Source organism: Struthio camelus, chromosome 8 (genome assembly GCF_040807025.1).
Source record: "Struthio camelus isolate bStrCam1 chromosome 8, bStrCam1.hap1, whole genome shotgun sequence".
In the NCBI taxonomy this organism is placed as follows: domain Eukaryota; kingdom Metazoa; phylum Chordata; class Aves; order Struthioniformes; family Struthionidae; genus Struthio; species Struthio camelus.
This window is the reverse complement of record NC_090949.1, coordinates 35,094,806-35,114,719: the sequence shown is the minus strand read 5'-3', so window position 1 is coordinate 35,114,719 and position 19,914 is coordinate 35,094,806. Positions and strand designations below refer to the sequence as shown.

At 40.0% G+C, this 19,914-nt stretch overlaps 1 protein-coding gene across 16 annotated transcripts in view; it reads right to left on the bottom strand.

Moving 5' to 3' along the window:
* The window catches only part of NFIA (nuclear factor I A), a 365,719-nt gene that overhangs the window by 38,006 nt on the left and 307,799 nt on the right, over positions 1–19,914 (bottom strand). For 11 of the 16 annotated variants that reach the window (XM_068953353.1, XM_068953354.1, XM_068953351.1 and 8 more), the window contains 2 exons: positions 15,022–15,150; positions 826–1,004 (listed from right to left, as the gene is read on the bottom strand). In XM_068953353.1, the coding sequence (XP_068809454.1) occupies positions 826–1,004; positions 15,022–15,150 (308 nt within the window). The remainder of the gene's footprint in view (positions 1–825; positions 1,005–15,021; positions 15,151–19,914) is intronic. The other 5 variants (XM_068953352.1, XM_068953360.1, XM_068953363.1 and 2 more) reach the window with 3 other exon arrangements.

Genomic DNA, 19,914 nt, shown 5'->3' with positions numbered 1-19,914 from the left:
ACTAATTCTCATTAACACTTTCAATCGTATGCATGTCAGGAAAGAAACAGTAATTTTGCCAGTTATTACTTCATTGGCTGGAAAAAGTTACATGCATTACACTTCATGAAATATTCAGAGCATTATTTTAGAAATGATTTACATAAAATTTATAAATTCTGTATTTGACTGGAATGCTATTTCAATAATAGCAAGATGATTCACTTTATTTGATTAAAAAAATGAAAATGGCTATTTGAAGCTTTGGAACTCTGCTTAATTTTTCATAGAGATAAGGGGAAAAGATAACTGCTTACAGAAATAACAAACCATAATAAACTGTACTTTTAACATCTTGAGTTCAAGTACTGGTCAACTTGATCTAAAGTGCTATAAGGCAGTTTTTTTTTTTTTTTAAATGAACTTAGCTGATCTGAAACATCTGTTTCTCACCCTCCCTTTTCCTGCTCTTCTCCCCCCTACTCTCCCTTGAACTTCAAAAATAATTAATAAAAATTATTCTGCCTTCATATTTGGTTAACCCTCGTTCTGCTAGGGTTACAACACAGGCAGCAAAGGTGCTTGTGGAAGGACCCAAAAGGTCACTGTATCACCGACTGCTCTGACAGTTTAAGTTAATTTCACTGCAATGTGGTTGAGTGTTTTTGGGGGGAGTTTTTTTTGTTTGTTTGAATATTTTTGCAGTAGCAGCATTTTTTTTTTTTTTCGCAGCAGCCATTCAAGGTGAATTCCTGTGCGCAACATGCTGTTAAAATAATCCCATAAGCCCATGGTTAATTTTACATAGGACAAACACTTCTGAAGAAATAAAAACGGCTTCCTTACATTTAGGAACCCCACCTGTCCAGCCTGCTGACCAGCGTCGGGGCAGACAAGTTGGACAAACTCTTTCAGAGTCTCCTGAGGATGATAGCGGATTGCTGGGTGTGAGAAGTATGGCCCAGGCTGTTGAATAATGGGTGATGTTGGAAAATGAAGAGTCGATGGTGTTGCATGTGGACTTGCTAAAGGAAAGAAAACAAAGACGTTATATAGAGTAGAGTTTTGCCTTCGGAAAATAAAACAGTTTAAATCTACTGTAATTTTAGTCTTTTTAAACGTACGGTATCGTTTATACCTCTGATCTTCACAATTGATATATTAGACCACATTGTGTCCTACACTCACTTCATCTAGGTCTTGAAGATAAATAGGGCCAGACATTTTAAAGGATTTTCTATGTTTTTAGTGGACATACATAAAGGATCCCGCAGTTCTTGGTGAAAGTGACAACTATTCATCACCTTAAGAGCAGTCCTAATGAATCAGGCAATAAAAAAATGTATTTGGGAGATTAGGGTTAAGTTCATTGACATTTCATTTAACTTGGATTTGCACATCTGAATCCATTTTTATATTGTGTTATAAATAGTTGATAATTTAAAGATGCTTGAACACTTCTTGGTGGGGTTTCTTCATCTCAGTTTAGGAACATTTATTTTAAGCAATATGATTTTATCTAATGAACATGCAGCAAGTGGTAAGATCGTTCTGAAAATTGCATTTACATTTCTCCAGAATAATGTTAGGTGCAACTCTTCAACAAGCCTCCAGCTCACATTCAGGGATGATGTTTAATTCGGTGAATTTATAGGCCAAGGAGCCCACAGTGAAAAAGCTAGCAGGAGGATGTGCAGTGAAGGTGTAATGTACACAAGCCCATTGGCAATGACAAATTTTACCCTCAGTTGATTTCAGCAGAACTGTACAAGCGCAACTGAAGACAGAATTGTGCCGTCCTACGTTACGTGACCCCTTTGTCCCGTTCCTTAGCATTCAAGTTATACCGAGTGAGACCCTTGCTAGCAAATAGTTGTGTCCACTGTAAGTTGTCACCATGAGGTAGCAATTGCCACCATTCATAATGCTATATATTCTCCCCTTCCCCTTTAAAATGTGAATTCACTCTTTCTCTAGAGTGGCCAGTTGATCTGGTTGAGCATAATAAGCTCGTCTTCATACTATAGTTTATCTCACACCAAAAAGGGATCGTTAAATCGCCGTTGTTCCCTTGCATGCTACTCCAAGAATCCTTCACGGGTGTCTATGTGCAAACACTACATTTGTACGCTACACGTAACTGATTAAATACAGGATGTGCAGGGCAGGTGATATCCCACAGAAAGTCATGTGTTGGCTTTGGAGTAATTAAATCTATGAGTGAAAAAGAAAGCCTTAGGCACTTTTGGAAAAATTGGAGAGATGCAGAAAAGTTAGCCAAAATCAAATAAGAATGAGCCGTCATTTAACAGGGAATGTTATCAGAAAGCCTCAATTAAACAAAAGCTAAAATCTATGTCTTAGTCTTGCTCACTGCCAGTTTAATAATATGACACTTTACACTAATGTTTTTTTTGGGGAAGCATTATTAAACCATTAACAAACTCAGAGCCTGAAGATGTGGATAAAACATGCACCACAGGGACAGCAGCAAGCACAACTACTGCATTATCCTATGAACACTCATTAAGGGCTGACTGGGCAGCATTTATATGTACTTCTGTTTCCATGACTCCATATGAACAATTGCTTTGACATCACCACCAAAAAAAGCTCCACTCCTGCCTGGGGTGCTCTGCAGACCTGGCAACAGCATCACGAAAAGCACTATGAAAAAGAGCTATCACCATCCTGGTCATCATCCTACACAGGGCATCATTTCCAGGTAACAACTATTGGACAGTAGCAATTCTGTCCAATTGCTTAGTCCCTGCTGATATGGGATGAATATGAAGCTCTTGCCCTTGCTGCGAAAAGCCCCACTGTACCATCACCAAACCCATGAGCCCTCCCAGTCTGCTCCCCTTAATGCCAATTAGAATATTCACAACGGAAGGAGAAACACGTACTAAGTGTGTGGTGTGGACTGCGTCTCATGCAACAGGAAAATGTCACTAAAAGAAAGCATAGGGATGAAGAAGCAAAAGGTAGCATACAGCCTTCAACTCTCTATGGTCCAAGTAGATGTATATCCAGTGATATCCTTCCGATAGCATGGGCTACACCTGCACCGCAATAGCTAGATATTATGGGATGTGGACTCAACTGGAAAAAAAGGGTCTTCCCACAGCTATTCTAGCTCTGCAGCACTGCACTGCCAAAAAGGAGATATGAAGAAACATATCCTATAGTCCTTCAGATGGAAATGCTTACAGTTCCTCTATGGCCAAGCAAATACATGTGAGCCTAGCCTGTCCAACCTGCCTGCACGTCTGTGCTTATCTCTTTCTTTCTTTCTTCTTCTTTTTCTTCTTCTTCTTCTTTTTTTCTCCCTACAAACGTAGGGAATTATTTCCTATTCATTTTAAGGGAGTCTTGTTCAGACTTTGCATCTTAAATTACTGTGTATTTGAAAACTCTTCTGATAAAGAACCCAAATCCTCAAAACAGAAAAAACAAAGACTGTTTTCCTGTCCCCAGCCTCCTGAGAGAGTCTGTATCTCCAAAGCATGCTAGAGAAGGTAGAAATAATATGGGATTCATCTTAGTAATTGGGGTGCCTATCATGAGGCTAATCTGAGTTAGTTATCTTGGGATCAATGGTGAGCTACTAGATAGAACTGATGGAGTCTAAGGAGTCATTTATCTCATGCAAAAATAGACCACCACATCTGGATAGATCAATCACCCCTTTAACTTCATCGACAATATTGACTGGCTCACCAGTGGATATGAAGGGATCCCATGGTTACTAGCTCAGGTGGAGACACCTCCAGTGTAAATCAGCACCCACCTTTAGTTAGATGATTTCCACCAAAGTGTCAGCCTCTCCTCTCACTTTCACCATTCCTGTATCCGTGTAGCTTCATTAATGCCACTTATGTCATAACTAATTTGCATATATGAATGTATCACTACCTTCTCCCTGAATTAACAGCAATTTTAGAGCTTGTCAAAATATTTTGCCAAGAATGTTTATTCAATAAAAACTGGTGGTATGAATTTTGATGACTGTGAAAAAATTTTTATCAGGATACAACATTTCTATTCTTTTGTTGATATAAAATGTATTTTTTCTCTCTTCCCTCTTTTGTTCCTTTATGTTTTCTTTTCTATTTCCCCCCTTTCTTGTGTGCCAAAAGAAAGATGAAGGATGAAGAAAAAAGTGAGAAATGAAAGTTTCTGTGGAAAACAATGAATTAAGTGAAAAATATATTGGGAATTTTTTAAACATTTATTATCAAAGTTTCATTTTAGCACAAACTCTGTTAACACTGTTTGAAATTGTTGTGTCAGTGCACTATCCTATATACACATCTGGGAACAAATTCATTCCCTTTCCTCCTCTGGGTGGAAAAAGAGACAGAGATGCTACCTCAATAAAACAACAAGGAATAAAAAATTGTAGTCGGAGAACGCGTGGAAAATCAAAACTGGGCTGGAGACCCCCCTGCATTTAGCTCTTCCAAGGTACGTGTCTACATATAAGTTGGATTGCTATATCCAAGATGTGTTATGGCTATCAGAAATATTTATAGGCTTGTAAGCGCAGGGTCATTCTGTGTTGCCTTTGACCTCCTCAGCATGTCAGAAGAGAAAACAAATTGGAAAGCATTTGTCAGTGATCTTCCCAAGAAGAGAGTTTTGTATGAGAGAGAAGAGAAAAATGGATGCAGAAACGATAAAGAATAATTCAGGGAGGAAGGTATCCTGCTGCAAGAAGGAGAGAGGGCTTCCTCTCCTGAGCCTTGGCTGGCTCCTCGGCACAGATCCAAGGGCTTCCTGCCGATCACGAGAAAGCCTACAGGAAGGAAACAAGACTGTCGTCAGCCCTCCCGTCTGTGCCATATACTAGCACGAAGGCTTGCGTTTTCTCAGAGTAGGTGGATTAACATAAGAAGTAAGGAATGGTACAGAGATCTTCCAAAGGTTTGTTTTTGCAGCCTCTCACTGGCAAATATCAAACCTCTCACGTGGCAAGAGGAAGGGCTGTTGGTAAGAGGGAGACACTATTACTGTTAAAACTGATGAACATTACAAGTGTGCATGCCATACACCAGAGAGAGTAAATTAAGTGCTAAAGCCTAAGAATTGCCAGCCCAGATATAGACCGTTAGCCTGATAGCTGTGCTGTTGCCACTAACTCCAGTGGATACAGAAACAGCCTTTCTGATGATGGAGAGACCAGAGACCTCACTCGGCAAACAAGTTCTGGGTGCAGAACGCAACCGTTGTTTCCAAATGTAGGGATCCTCCCAAACGTTTTTAAATCAATTAAAGTCTACCAATCAATTGGTAGACTTCCAATTCCGGTTGCTACTTCCCCTTGCTTCTCCTGAAGTAGTCCACAAAAATTCACATTTTCCTCTTGTTTCCTGCTGTTTGAACCATATCACCTGACTCTTCATAAGGGAATTCCATATAAATCTTTTCAGCCTCTCTGTATTTTCCCTGAAGCACAAATTTAGCCAGGTATTCTGCTTTGCATCCTGGACAGGATTTTAATTGCCTCTTTTCTATAAACCATCATATAGGTTCACCCACATTGGTCAGGGACTTAGATTCCTTTCGTTATAATTGTGGCTTTTGGCATCAGCTTTTTAGATTGGTTCCTAATTCTGTGGGAGGATCTCAAGAAATGTAAGCATTAAAGCAATGCCAACAGTAAAACCTGATCTGCTTTCAGGTGTGGCATGCTTTTAACTAATGTTACAAAAACACCGCCACAGCATGAAACATCACAGCTTCATCTTTTAGATGCAAGCTATTAAACAGTGATAACCGAGTGGCAACAAGTGAAATTCCTAAATCTTCTGCTTACCCTAATAACGATACTTCTCAAGTCAGAAACCTGGAACTTATTAACATGATCCACAGGATGTTAATGACCGCAAGTAAAATCCTCATTTCCAGGGAACTTTTTATCTATCTAACCTTTCTGAAAACTGTCTACCCAAGCAAACTAGATCGGTTCAAGTGACAGACCCCACTTCTTAACTGCAGTATCGCCTCTGTGTTAGAATAAAAGCACGCTAGTCTTCTAAAGTGACATGTGACCATGGGCAAATCACTTCAGTCATGATTTTCAAAAGTCTTTAATAAAAATAATAAAGTCATTGCTTTTGAAAACCATGCCTAGTGTGATGCAAGTTCTCCTGGGTAGAAGTAGGGGCAACAACTACCTATATGTTTCTGATGGGATATTACAAGCCTCCGTCAGTGATTGTAAATTCTTTGAGATCTTCAAATGGAAGATAAAACAGAGATCTTTGTCTATGATTTATTTATTTATTGACTTATTATTTATGTATCCCTAAGCAGCTCCATGCTAATAACCATTTTTCTCCTGGCATCTTTCAGCCTGTGACATTTATATTTTATTACTGACCTCACGAAATAATATGAAATTTAAGTTCTACTACCTATGAAAAAACAAGTATTTCAAAGTCAGAACTTCATTTCTACCTGCTGCAGGTATGGACGAGTTGGGCTATCTGGTTTTATTAAATCTGTTATTTGTGGAGGTGGGGGCTGGAGGCAGGAATTACCCTTCTATCTCAAGGCAGGCATAAATACTTCAAAGCACACATGATCCTAATTCCATTGAAGCTCATCTGAAACATCCCAGACTTTTTATTGAAAATGAGATGATAATGTATGGTGGCCTGCAATAGACATACCAGTATTTTAAAACTACTGCTGTTGGGCCAAGTCATTATGCAGTACAGCTGTTGCAAGCTCTACTGGATTTTTTAGTGTTTTAGGCGTTTGTGGTGCCGTGCAGCATAGTAGAAAGAGGGTTTTTTAGAATGTTGAGTTCATCTCTCTGCTTATGAAGCCCAGTCTTGTCCCTTCTTGATTCGCAGTAGCCAGTACCAAAATAAATTATTAATAAAATAAGTCGTACTCATTGATTAGATTAGCATTTCACAGGTGTTGGGCAAACAAGTAAGATACAATTGTAAATTGTATTAAATTGTGTGATCAGATAACAAAGAATCAGTTAATTTGAAGCAGGTTTTAGTTTTCTTCAGATATATAGGACCCTTTCCATGCTTGAAAAAAGGAATAGTTCTAATGAAAGCCCCAGGATCCCTCCCCGCAGGGAGCACTCCCTGCTGTGGTAAGGGGACTTTGCGATCACACCTGCAGGGCTCAGACAGATTTCTCTGCCAGCACAACCCAGCATACGGGGGAGACATACTGATCCATCTACCTTCCAGCTACTCTTCCAAAAAGCCTTCTGAAGTCTTTGACAGGGTCATTTTGCACTCCTCCCACCCAGGCAAAGACTGTCCTCACCCTGCACTCTCTGCCTGTTCAAGGAAGCAGTGGTCTGGGCAACCAAAACCACAGTTCCTTTACAGGCACAAGGGCTCGTCCATCAGACCAGCCTGACAGAGCATTGGCTTCACTAGGGCACAATACTCAGATATCTTGTCTATAAAGTGATAATTAAGTTTACTAATAGCTCATTAAACATTGATCAATCTTCCTAGAAATAGAAACATTATAATCATAATGAAACAGGATCATATTTATCAGCTTGTTTTTGAGGCCATTATAATTGGCTTCATTACAATTAAGAAAGTATTTTTTAAAAAGTCATTTCCCTGGAAATGTTATAGAACAGTTTGTTCTGCTAGATATTTCCACTTCAGCCTTCTAAGTTGTGTTAACTCCCTGCATGCTGTAAGCTTCCTTCTAGCATTAAACTGATGCAAGTGCCAGTTCAAATTATGCAAGATGTATCCCACCCTTTCTACCCCAAAGGTACTTATTCTCAAAATTGACCATATTAGAGTACTAATTGGCTAAGCCACCATGCTGGCTGATGTGAAATGCTTTCAAACACCATGAAACAGCTGTGTTTATCGGAAATATGAAGAGTGACTTTTTAATAAGGAGATCTGGCAATAAGCCAAAGTTGTTGAAAGGAACTTACACTTCTGTGTATAATACAATACAAGAGGTAAAGAATAGAAGCCTAAAACAATAGCTTTAAGCCCACAGATTTTTGTGATGAAAGCAGTTACCCAAACAAGAAAAAAATAATTAAGAAACTTGGGCTGGGATTTGCAGAGGTCCTGAGAGAATTCATTAACTGCTTTTGAATTTCAATGGGAGTTGTGTCCCTGTAACTCTTTCAAAGATTTCTGAAAGTCCTGATTTTTCTTACTGCCCATTAAGAATAGACTCTAGGGTGATAAATGTAGAGCAATCTCTACATCTGTCTTTTTCAGGGTAGCAAGGACTTGCCTCCACTTAAATACTGAGCTGCTGCTGATAGGACTGATCAGCGCTAGGACCAGCCCTTTATGAAGGGGATTCACACCAGCAGATAACCTAAGCATTGCTTAAGTCCCATAACGATGCAAAGTGGCCTTCTAGTAACTTGTCTATTGGGTTCATGGATGAGCTAAATTCCAACCGATATTCTCTGTCCCTTCCCGTTCTCATTGATAACACTGGGAAATCATGAGGAAATGAGAACAAGAATAGGCCTTACCTTTTTAGCATGGGTAAGATTTAGATACCACTGATATTTCCTTCCCCATTATGTAGGCAAGCATAGATGAAACATTCAAAATATAATATAAACAGCTGACCAATGCAAGAGATATACAAATACCCTAAATACGATGGATGGAGGATCTGTTCCTGCCCATGGACATCAAGAAGGACTGAACTGCAGAATGTTTCTCTCTCAGCTCCTGAAGTCAAGTGCAGGTGGGCTGCTAAGCGCTGCTGAAAAAACAGATCCATGGTATCTCCAAGTTGGGGCTGGCTGTCACCCGCTTTTTACTGCTTTTTATGTATAAATCATCTGGACCCTTTGTTCAGAAATACCTTTAGGTAAGAGAGGTAGGAAGTACAGCAGTACAGTTTGCAGTAGGAAGTGGGAGGCAGAAGAACTGTTTTTTACCAGGGCCCATGGAGCCCCTGGCAAAGGGAAATATGCTTAGAACTGTGTTTGGGCACAGGGTTTATTGGTATGGTCTGCATGTTGACTATCCAAGGCCGCATTTGAAAATCTGTAGAGCCAAAGTCAGTGCTGGTTCCAGATTCTGGCATAGGCAGGGAGCCAGTTAAGTAAGCTGTTTTGAGCAGATTGTTTTAAAATATAGCAAAATGTACCTTTGGGAGATCAGGATACTATAGAACTAATTAAAAAGGTATAGAAATAAAAGTCATCCCAAAAGAAAGCATTCCTCCCTTCCAAAATCATAGCTGGAGGTCAAAAAGAATCATTTAACCTGTTTGCAGAATTCCTATTTCACATTAAATGCTGGCAACTTTTGCATATTATTATTGTTTTTAATACACATGATGTATTCTCATACATGAGATAACAACTACTGCTAGGAGAATATATCATGTCTTTCTTATAATGAAATGCAGTTGATAAGTTTACAATAGAAATGTAAATTCTCTTAAAAACCACAACCTTTATGTGTGTGATGATATAATTCTGCTTTGATACTAAAAAGGGCATGGTAATGGAATCTGTGACTTTGGAGTGATATATTGCCGTTAAGTTAATAGGACTCCACATTCCCATTTCTAATATCAGTGTTTTTTTCCCCTTTCATTCTGTAGATGGTAAGCTGATACTACATAAACATTGTTAAAGCTATAGTTCCACGCTACAGTAATTCACTTAACTTTAACATGATTTATGGTTCTGTCAATAGAGGAGGTTGAAAATCCAGAGCTCTCATGCTTAAACATGGGTTCCATATTTAAAGTAATAATGTACTTTTTGTGTGTGCTAGAAGCTAGAAGAATTTAGCATAAAGTAGAGATAAAAATATTATAGTTCACTGCACTATTTAAAGCATATAGTTTAACTTCAGGGATACATCAAAGAGAGCAAAGAAACTGAACACACAATCACTGAAAGCACGAGTAAAATACTTTGGTCCTCCAGCACGTTCTTTTTATGTTATTTTTTAGGGACGTATGAAATCCTATTAGTATTTTTAACATCTCCCCCTTTTTTTTTTTTTACTCTTTTGCTCAGTTAGATCAGCTCCTTTTGTCAGGATAAGGATAAACGTAGGTCCACTCTGTTAATCACCCCCCCTTCTTCTTTCTGGCACTTACCCTCCAGGCATTTTGGCTCTTTAGGAGATTAAGCGACCAAGTCATCTTGTTGCTCTAACATGTCCTCACTGGAGCAACATATTAACACAATTCCTCTGCAAAAGAGCCCTCTTTAGAAGTTTGCTGCAGGGATGACAAATTAACCCAGCATGGTGTCCCACACATCTATCTCAGTACAAATTATTAGTGTAATAGAGCTTTTAGTTATGCATTTATCTAGTAATTATTAAACGGTTATACAAAACGAAGCTGAGCAATCATGGCCCTTTATGAGGCAATCTCAGTGGGTGGCCTTACAGTTAATTTAGGATAGGACTGTCTAAGCAGTTCACTCACACACAAATTAGCTGAACAGCCTGCTCCTTTAAATATTTCCTATGTCACAGGGTAACTCCTTACAATACAACAAAGGTAGAGTTTTAATTACACGGTTCCTGACTTTTGTTTAGCTGACGCTTAACCATTTGCAAGCCTTTCTCTCTCTCCTCCCCTGCCTGGGACCTGAGAGTAAATGGAAGTTTGGGTAGGGTATGTAATAACCACTAAACCCTGACCTTGAGGCCATCTGTCAGGAAACTGTGTTTCCTCCAGCTTTGTATTCTTTGAAAGTGAATGAAGGGAGAAAATCAAAATCCTCACCTACATGGTCGGCGAAAACCAGGTAAGTTCTGCCTGTATTCTGACACTACACCGGAGTGCTGCTTTGCACCGTCGCTGGATTAGCCAATCTGTTGGTCAGCATTATGCTATTTTCAGTTTCTACTCAGCTGTCATATGCTTTCTTACCGTTAACAGTGTGGCTGCTCTCCTCTTTTGGCTGTCTTACATTAGCATACCTACATTTGAGATGTCTGTACTGTAATGAACTTCCACTGCTTTGTTTCGGACAAAATTCTAAGGAAAGTAGAAGGTTAGATTAGTTGGGAAGCTGACAGCCTCAAAGGGCGGCCAATGATAGTTGTATGTTACAGGTTATTACAAAATGTCTTTTTACATTGTGTAACTCTAAAGCGAGTTAACAGAAATTATCACATTGATTCACTCCAAGTTAGCTGAGGGGACAGCTAACAGACACCGATGTTTTGGTGATCCTGCAGAGAATAGAGAAGGGCAGTTTCTTCGCAACCATGTGACAAAGCGTTTGCCATTTCGGTCTGGTACTGATAAAAGTCTCAATGGAAATGCTTGTTATGGAGAGAAATAATAAAATGAGAACCGCTCCACTGACGATTTTCTTCCCTTCCTCTCTTTCCATTCACCTGCCACTTCCTTGGGTTCTTCCCTTTGTGCTGTAGGTCTTGTTTTCTGTTTCTCCTTCATTTGTCTTCCTAATATACCATCTCTCTCTCTCTCTCTCTTTTTTTTTTTTTTTTTTGCTTTCCTTGTCTTCCTTGCCTTGTCTTGCTGCTCTTTGGTTTGTGGGGTCTATGCTGCCATACTCCATGGAAACGCATGAGCGCTCTACAGCACAAGCTGCTGTGCATCCCAGGTTTACAAAATCGTGGTCAATTTAACGTTTCAGCCAGCTCCAGATATAAAGTCACTGGAGTGTAAGTAGCAGTACATGGAAACCTAAAACCATTTATGTAAATTTTGCTGTCACCCATCATATTTAAATCATTCACTCTCTGGTAAAAAGTTTAAGCAGGCTAATGCCTGGGAAACTTCAAAAGATGCCAGCAATACAGGATGGAAACACTGACCACCAAATAATGTCTTGCAGGTAGTAAAAGTGTGCTGCTTAGGAGATACAGACCTAACTGCTTGGATTTTCAATGCTTTGAAATACATTCTAAAACTGATAGTGGTGCTAAAACCACCCTATAGGTGATCAATTTACCATCTGCCAGACACTGAATCCTAACCACACTGGTCCAGAGAAGACATATGGCGCATTCATAGAGTCATGCCCAAAAAACTGCCATCATCAAGTGAGGCTCCATGAATCACTTTGCTAGCTTATCACCAAAGAAACTTGGATCTTACCACCATCTGTTGGAACTACTGAAGAGTCACTGAAGCATTGGCATCCATGCGCCAGCACTCGCTGCACATCTGGTCCTTTGGTCAGCCAGCTCAGATCCTCTCTGCTGGCTACTGCCCAGCTGGGTTGAGTACTGGCAGCAGCACCAATGCAGACAGAAAACTAGTGCACAGCCTTCCACAACGCAGTACAGCACAGCCAACTTCATGAGAACAGAGGTTTTCCAGTCAGTTCATTGAATGGAGCACCTCATAGCAGAGAAATCCTCCTAAGGATCTACTCCTCCTCCAAGCAAGTTTTGTTCCCAAAATAATTCATTATGAATATCACTGGAAAGGGCACTGCATATCTTGGGCTATCCCCAGCATAAGACATGTACTGTGTTTTAAAGAATGTTTGGAAGTGTTGAAAGGATTCAAGAGTATTCCTGAGAAGTTACAAATCACTGCATGTCAATGACAACACCTACCATGAAGAGTCTACAGCCTCTTCTCTGCTATCTTTTTTGATCGTGCTCTACAAATGCATCTCATATACACATCCAAATGATCAATTTGCAGATAGGAACATCAAAAGAAGACTGGACCCTCTTGTAATTGTTTAGTTGGCTCAGGGGCTTTCTCTGATTGTGACCTACTTACTTATGACTTCCCTCTCTCTGAAATTTCTCTGCAGGATGAGAAGTAAATCCTGCTCTCTCTTTTTCTGAAGACCACTCAGGATGACCTGTCATAAGCCATTTACATATCGCATACGTATCCAAAGAGAATGCAACATATATGTGTACTATATTATACCTATCATTTTCACAAAAAGGTACAACTTCCAATAACTAATGGTAGATAAGAGTTGCTTGAAGGTTATGTCCTCTTACAGGATTGCATTACACCCCTCATGTTGCCACTTTTGATGCCTGAAAAGCTCCTCTTTCTGTCTATTGTCCTAAAGTACACTGGAGGGAACAGAATAAAGCTGGATTTGCGGAAAATAATCCATCTCAGTATATTGCACTTTACAAACAGAATGATTGCTGCAGAATAGAAATAAACACGGCCAACGCGTTTTGAAAGAAGAATACTGAAGAGGAATGTCCAAAAAAGAACAACAAATGTAGTTTGGAACAAGATTTTTCCAGGATGATGACACTTAAAGAACTATGGATGGATTCAGAGGATTTTCCTGAAAGTCTGTAACATTTTGTTTGTGAACAAGCATAAAACAGAAAAAGACACTTTGAAATGATGTTGCAGAAACACAGGTTTTGCTCAGCCTTTTAGGAGCCATTGTGAATAGAAACTGTGATACTTTCCTACGGAGTTAGTAAAGACACCTCCTTCCAAACAAACAAAATTTGTGAACTAGAATCATTATATTGCTCTTTCAAATTCTGCCAGGTTTTGGAAGTCCCTCTCGTATATCCCCAGGTGCACAGAAAAAGTCCTGTGAAAACAGACTGTAGACGAGATTTAAACAAGACCTAACTAGTGATACATTTACTTTCTAAACTACATAAAAATGCAAAATGTAGAGGGTCTAAATAGGGGCATAAAAGGCATTTAATGATCTTCAAAAATAAGTGTAAGGTAAAACCTAACAAAATACAGAACGGATCTATTAAACTAATCAATCAACAATTCCGATCTAAAAGGTTGAACTTCTAAAAGACAGGAAATCAGTGTCAGCTGATGTGCACTGAATATGATGTTAATGGAACATTCATATTATTCACACTTATATCACCAATTATCAAGGCTCTTAAAAGAAGAAATGATATATTTGCCAGATAGCACAGATCTGAATCTCAAGGGATTTTACATATCTGCATAGAACTTAGATCTCTAAATACCTTTCGAGGATCTAGGTGCTTGCTTTTCAGGTAATAAATAATTTTTATGGGATTAACCACAACAAATCAAACCACATTAAGAAGGTTTAACAAAGCACAAAGAACCGTGAAGCGCAATTCTGACCTCACATCAACTTATGGTTGGTGCAATTCCACCACTTTATGCTACGCACCTGGCACTGTGCAGACAAAGAGGTTACTCCTGGTTTCTGCTGCCCTCAGTAAGACCACACTAATGCCAACAGACATTTCAAAATAATTTCTAGTATGAATTGCTAGTATGTCTTTTCACGCTTCACCATTCGTCAAATTCCTTAATAATCTCTTCCAAATGAAGTAAAATTTCATAGCAGAAAGAAACATGTCACAGCCATTCATTCTTATTTTTATATCTTCAAAAAGAAGGTTTGCAAGATGATTCATTCATTTGCGTATATTACTATGCCCAGGTGTGTTCCTTTTCAAGTGTGAACTGAGTATTGTATTCAGTTTTCTAGGTTAATGCAGATGTATCTTTCTTACAAATTTATAAGCACGTCAAGACCCAGAGGACATCTCTTTTACTTGGAAGATCGGTCAGAAGAGTACTGTGAAGAAAACCAACAAAGTATTGCAGGAACCAACTTCAAAGGAGTCCACTAATGAGGTGGGTCTTCAATGCACTGATAGCAACAACACAAAGGCTCAGTGATTCGCAGAGATAAAGCAGTAGTGTTGAAAGATAGGCATGGTTCAGGAGGGAATGATGAGTCCCTATCTTGAGCAGTTAAACTGAATCTATGGAATATATTGATACAAGCAGAAACAGGACACTATACTCTGTCCCTTTCCCCACCCTCTTCAAATAAAAACCCCAAGCCCACAGAAACCAACATTTCCCCCTTAGGAAATGTTGAATTGTCATCAGGAGTTTTAACAACCATCCCAAACTAGCAAAACCAAACACAGTTCTTGACAACGAGAACCTCCAGGTTAGGAGCTTTTGAAGCAAAGCCTCTCACTGGGTGGGTCACACGTGATGATTACTTTCCGTGGAAAGTCCTTGGGACACAAGGTGCTGTGGCTAACGCTTATGCTGCCTGGGGGCTCCTGGGTAAGGCCTCACCTCTGGGTCCTGTAATGACAGGTCGATGGTGCTGTGTGAAAGCCGTTCCAAGGGAGGAGGTCTGCGAAGGCGAGGGACTGCTGAAACCAGACTTCTCTGACTTCTTTAATGTAGTTGGCGATGGCATTCCTGGCAAGAATGATTGATAAGTGCAATTTAATAATGCTAGGTCATGGAACGACAGCCTATGCATTGTGAAAGTGGGTGCAGAAGCAGCTAGATAAACTTAAAGGACAAATGAAATTGAATACAACAGCGAGCTGAAAGCTCACTTTTATTTATGGTCTTTCTTGAGGAAGAAGTGGCCATGGTTTGCTCTGAGCAAGGAGTACTAAAACGCAGCCATATTTTTCTTTTAAATCTGAAATATGGATAAGATGCAGCTTATTATTGCTACTGAAACCTACTCTGCTTTATTTTTAGAAATCTATAATAGCTGGAGCATTTGGATTTTTACAGGCTTTTTATGAGTTCTGTCTTTCACTCACTGGTTTAGTAGATTATTGCAAATGGATCTTTTAAATGTGCTGCACGACTCAAGGCACAAGTAGAGAATGAAGTTTTCTGAGTTCAGACCCTGCATTTCCTTACTCTGACTTCAAAGGTATTTGAAAGTAATATATTTATGTGGTTCCCTTCTACTTTCAAATTTTTTTAAAGGGTGAATGGTATTTATATCTTTATACTGGAAGCCACACTGGCATTATTTCAGAGTTGTTATTATGCCCTTGAACTATATCAAAGGCTTCCAATGAAAATCTGAGTTGCTACTGGGTGAGACCTCTCCCATAGGCAGGCAGAAACGGTGCAATGCTAATATGACCATTATTGTATTCTACAGGAGTAACTATTGTTGATATTATATCAAGCCTGTGGTTCACTCAGCTTCCTACGTAGTACCAAAGAAATTGGTGGAATGAATATATTGCAATGGGCTCTTAAAATCCAAGCTTTTATGCATATGGTTTATGCTTGGATAAAAGAATTTTGCAGCATACAGATAAAGGATGTGTGTGTGTGTGTCTGTATTATTATCTATAGTTTTATAGATGTTGAGGCATACGGATGTTCTGATACCTCTGAAAATACATCATTTTCAGTATACACAACACACCAGACATTTTGCATATCTGAGGAAATAGAGTAAAACAAAGGTGGAGAACTGTTGAGGTTTCAGGTGAAAAAGCAAAACCTCAGAAAATGTTGCAATGTCTGTATTTTGAAGAGTTTAATTGCTAAAAATGGAAAAGAAAGCCTCTGTGTGTGTGTCTCTGGACACTATTATCTCTGGACAATATTATTAATGTTATACTTAATAACACTAGTTTTATAGTCCCTGGGAGGTTGATTGCAATATGCAGCAGCCTTCTTGTACTTTATACACTGCACTGCTGGGGTCTTAATGGTTTCAGTGAGGTTTTGCAGTTTATATTCAGAAAGTTAAATAAAGTAAGGGAGCGGTTAGAGTTCCAATGTTGTAGCTACAACTTTCTGTCTTGAAACTGTTTGCCATAAGGGTCTTCTGTTGTGGTGGCTGTTGCCCCACAGCAAGACAAGTTACATACTTTTTTTTTTTTTTAAATAAAAGTTTAGAACTGGCAGACTATTGTGCAAGAAAAATATCTTTTTTTTTTTTTTTTGATATGGCTTTTAAAGTCTTTGGGGTAGGAACAGGAATTGGTGCAGACTAGGGGTAAAGAAAGAAGGAGGCTGAGCTGAGGCACTGGAATGAAATGTTCCCATGCAGCCTGCTGACTGTCCACTCAAATGGCATGGTGGCCTGTAACTTTGACTCGCGTTTGAGTGTCCATATTCATCACAAGGACATCAAAAGAAGTAATGGTGCTGTTGACCTGGATGCCTTTATGATGGAGGAGCCAGGGTGGTAGATACCAAATGAGCGTCACCACCAGCTCAAACACAAAGAAGTCAAGTGTCAGTGGTGATATCTGTGCTCAGGGGGGGTGGAAGATCTCCTCTGCTGGCAGCAAGGCCATGAGCACCTCTCTCCTGTGCTGGCCTGTGCAAGGGGCTAGGCACGCCTCCAGGGCAGGTTTTAACGCAGTGAGCTCCATCCCTGTGAATGCAGGTCATCGTGGACTAAGTAAGATTTATGCAGATATAAATACTATTTACGCAGAGGGATGATCGCAGTAAAACAGGCCTATTTATGACCTGCTCCATCTGCAGCGTCGTGCAGCACCTTGCATGGAAATGCAAGGCTCCCGTGCAGGGCGAGGGTTCACAGCCCGTGCGCAGAGCCAGGAAGGCTGCATGCGCGGTGACGGTGCCCCGCGTGCAAGGAACGGGGCTGTGCAAGGAATAAGGTCACTACGTCTATGCACAGAATGGTGCAACTGGCTCACAGACTCCCACTTTTCCCCATTTTCCCTAGCTGCATCCCTACTTTATGGTTATGGGAAAGATAATAAAGCTTCTGAGAGGGTGAATAAGCTATTCTTTTACCCTTGTGCTTTAAAAAACTGCTTGACTGATCTAAACCACGGCTTGGGGAAGGGGCAGAGAGAACAGTGCAATATAGTTTAAAGCTGCAGCAAGTTCATGTGATTGCGTCCAAGACACTGAGACTTGAGGAGCTTCGACAAAAAAGCTGAATGACCTTGAACTGTGGCAGCGCTGAGCAGTGTCATTCTCATATGGGGATGGATTTTATAAGGCTGAGACAGCTGTTGCAATGTCAAAGGGAGATTCGAATGTAACAATGTGCTGTGAAATAGTGAACAGAAAGAAAACTTGAAGCTTTGATAACTGGTTCCTATTCTTTTATATTTATTTATTGTCATCATTATGATTGCCATTATTATTACTACTGCTGTTATTTTTATTTCGGTATGTTTTGAAGTGCCTTGGTTTTGAAACAGTCTAGCTCTACCATGTTTTTATTTTGTTTGAGGTTTGTAATGACACATTTTATCACGAGTGATCACATCCATCAGATCTCAAGAAAAAAATGGCTGCTTCTTAGTTCAGAAGAATATGCAAACAGGAGCTTAATTACTTCACTTAATATTGACCAAGAGAAAGAATAAGACGAGCTTGCCAGCTCATTTCCAAAGCATGTTTTGTCCTTTAAGAGGGAAGGGTATGACAGAAAGTTAGGCAGTGCAAAGCAATTAGCATCATTCACATGTTATGGTGCGCTAGCATGGTGCTCTAGCAGCAAAATTCAAACATTCTTTGAATGGGTTAATAAAAGAAGAAATACAGTCTGCATGCAAGAAAAAGGTTTCCAAGAACAAGCCAAAATATGTCCCATTCTTCTAAATTTATCACAGCCATGTCACATTATCCTTGAGACTGCCAGGAATGTCAATTTTTTTGCAATTTAAAAAAAATATCTCATTTAGCACCATATGTTTGGTTAATGTGGCTGATATACCCTGCGTATTCTTTAGTCCATCCCTTTCTAATACTCCTTTTCATTTTTTCCCCCTTGCTAAGCCATATGTTACAACGCTGGTCACTCTATTGAAGCTCCTTTCAGGAGACGAAAGCGAAAGCAAGGGAGCTCGGGTTTAATCACCCAGAAAAATCTAAATCTGCTCCTACAGCTCACACTTGCAGGTAAGCAACCTCAGCGCTCCAGCTAGCACGCTGGGTGCCCAGGGCCCGTGAAAATCAGGCCACCTCTCTGACAGCATGCTGTATGTTAGCGGCTCTGAGGCACGAACTAAGATGGATGGCTAAATATGGAATTAGGTGTTTAATTGCTGGCACCCATGTTTGAGACTCTCGGCCAGTTTTAAAGGTCTTCTGTTTCATACCTAATGAGTTTTAACGCGTTTAGTGGTCCCCAGGCCTCAGCTTCCCCTCCTGTGTTGCTCAGGGATGCAGGAAATTAAAAAGTTAAAGCTGAAGCTTCCCCGGGCAGAGCGCAGGGCGGCTGCCGCTGCCGCGCACGGCTTTCCTCGGCACCGTTCCCCTGAGCTGACGAGTGCTGGGGACGCTGCACTGATTTTGGCACCTCGCGTGGCCCCAAGGAAGGGGTGCTGCCAACTCAGAAGGACACCTCTGAGCTCCAGCTCTCCTCTGCTTCCTCGCCGGTGCAGGGCAGCAACAAATTACAATATCCCTCAACCGCCTCAGCTGCGCTGGCCGGTGAAGAGGGACCGGAGCCAAGGATCCTCCCCGTTGCCTGCCTCCTTCTATCCATCTGCTCCGAGCAAGCAATAAACACCAACAGCCAGAATGCAACGTCTGGGCAACCCAGGTGGGGTTTAAAAGTGTTTCTTACTATTGTGTGGGTAGGCCTGTTGTCCAAATCACAGCCACACCTGGCCTTTTTAGGAAACAGATTTTGCCATTTGAGCCTGATTCTCCTCTGAACGTTATTTAGAGTGTAACAGGAGAAAATCAGACTTAGTCTATTTTCATCCTATGGCAGCTTTTAACTACAGAATAAATGGAAAAGCTAATCTCTAAATAAAAAGGAAAATAAAGGGATTTGGTAGCATAAAACACAGATGGAAGTCTGAGTTGGTGTGTTACTTTAACTTACTGTACTTGCATTCATGTGATAGCATAAATATATATATGCCAAACATATATAGTCTTAGCCTGTTCCCATTAACATGAATCAGAGCTTTTTCACTGGGCAGAGGGAGCCAGATCAAAGACCACGATGGTGCTAAATGGAACAAGATGTATATTCTCATATTTTTTTCCAAAAGGAAATATTAATTTGACATTGGTTTTCCAGTTGAAAAGAATTTTAATTGCAGTACACAATAAGCAGAAAATTCAGACAACAATAATCTTGAAACTGTTAGCAGCATTATATTTCTATCAAGGAATTTGTGTGCCTTTTCAACATTAGAGCTTTCTGAATTTTCATTAATTTGGGATTTCCCTAAACACACGAGTTATTTTGTT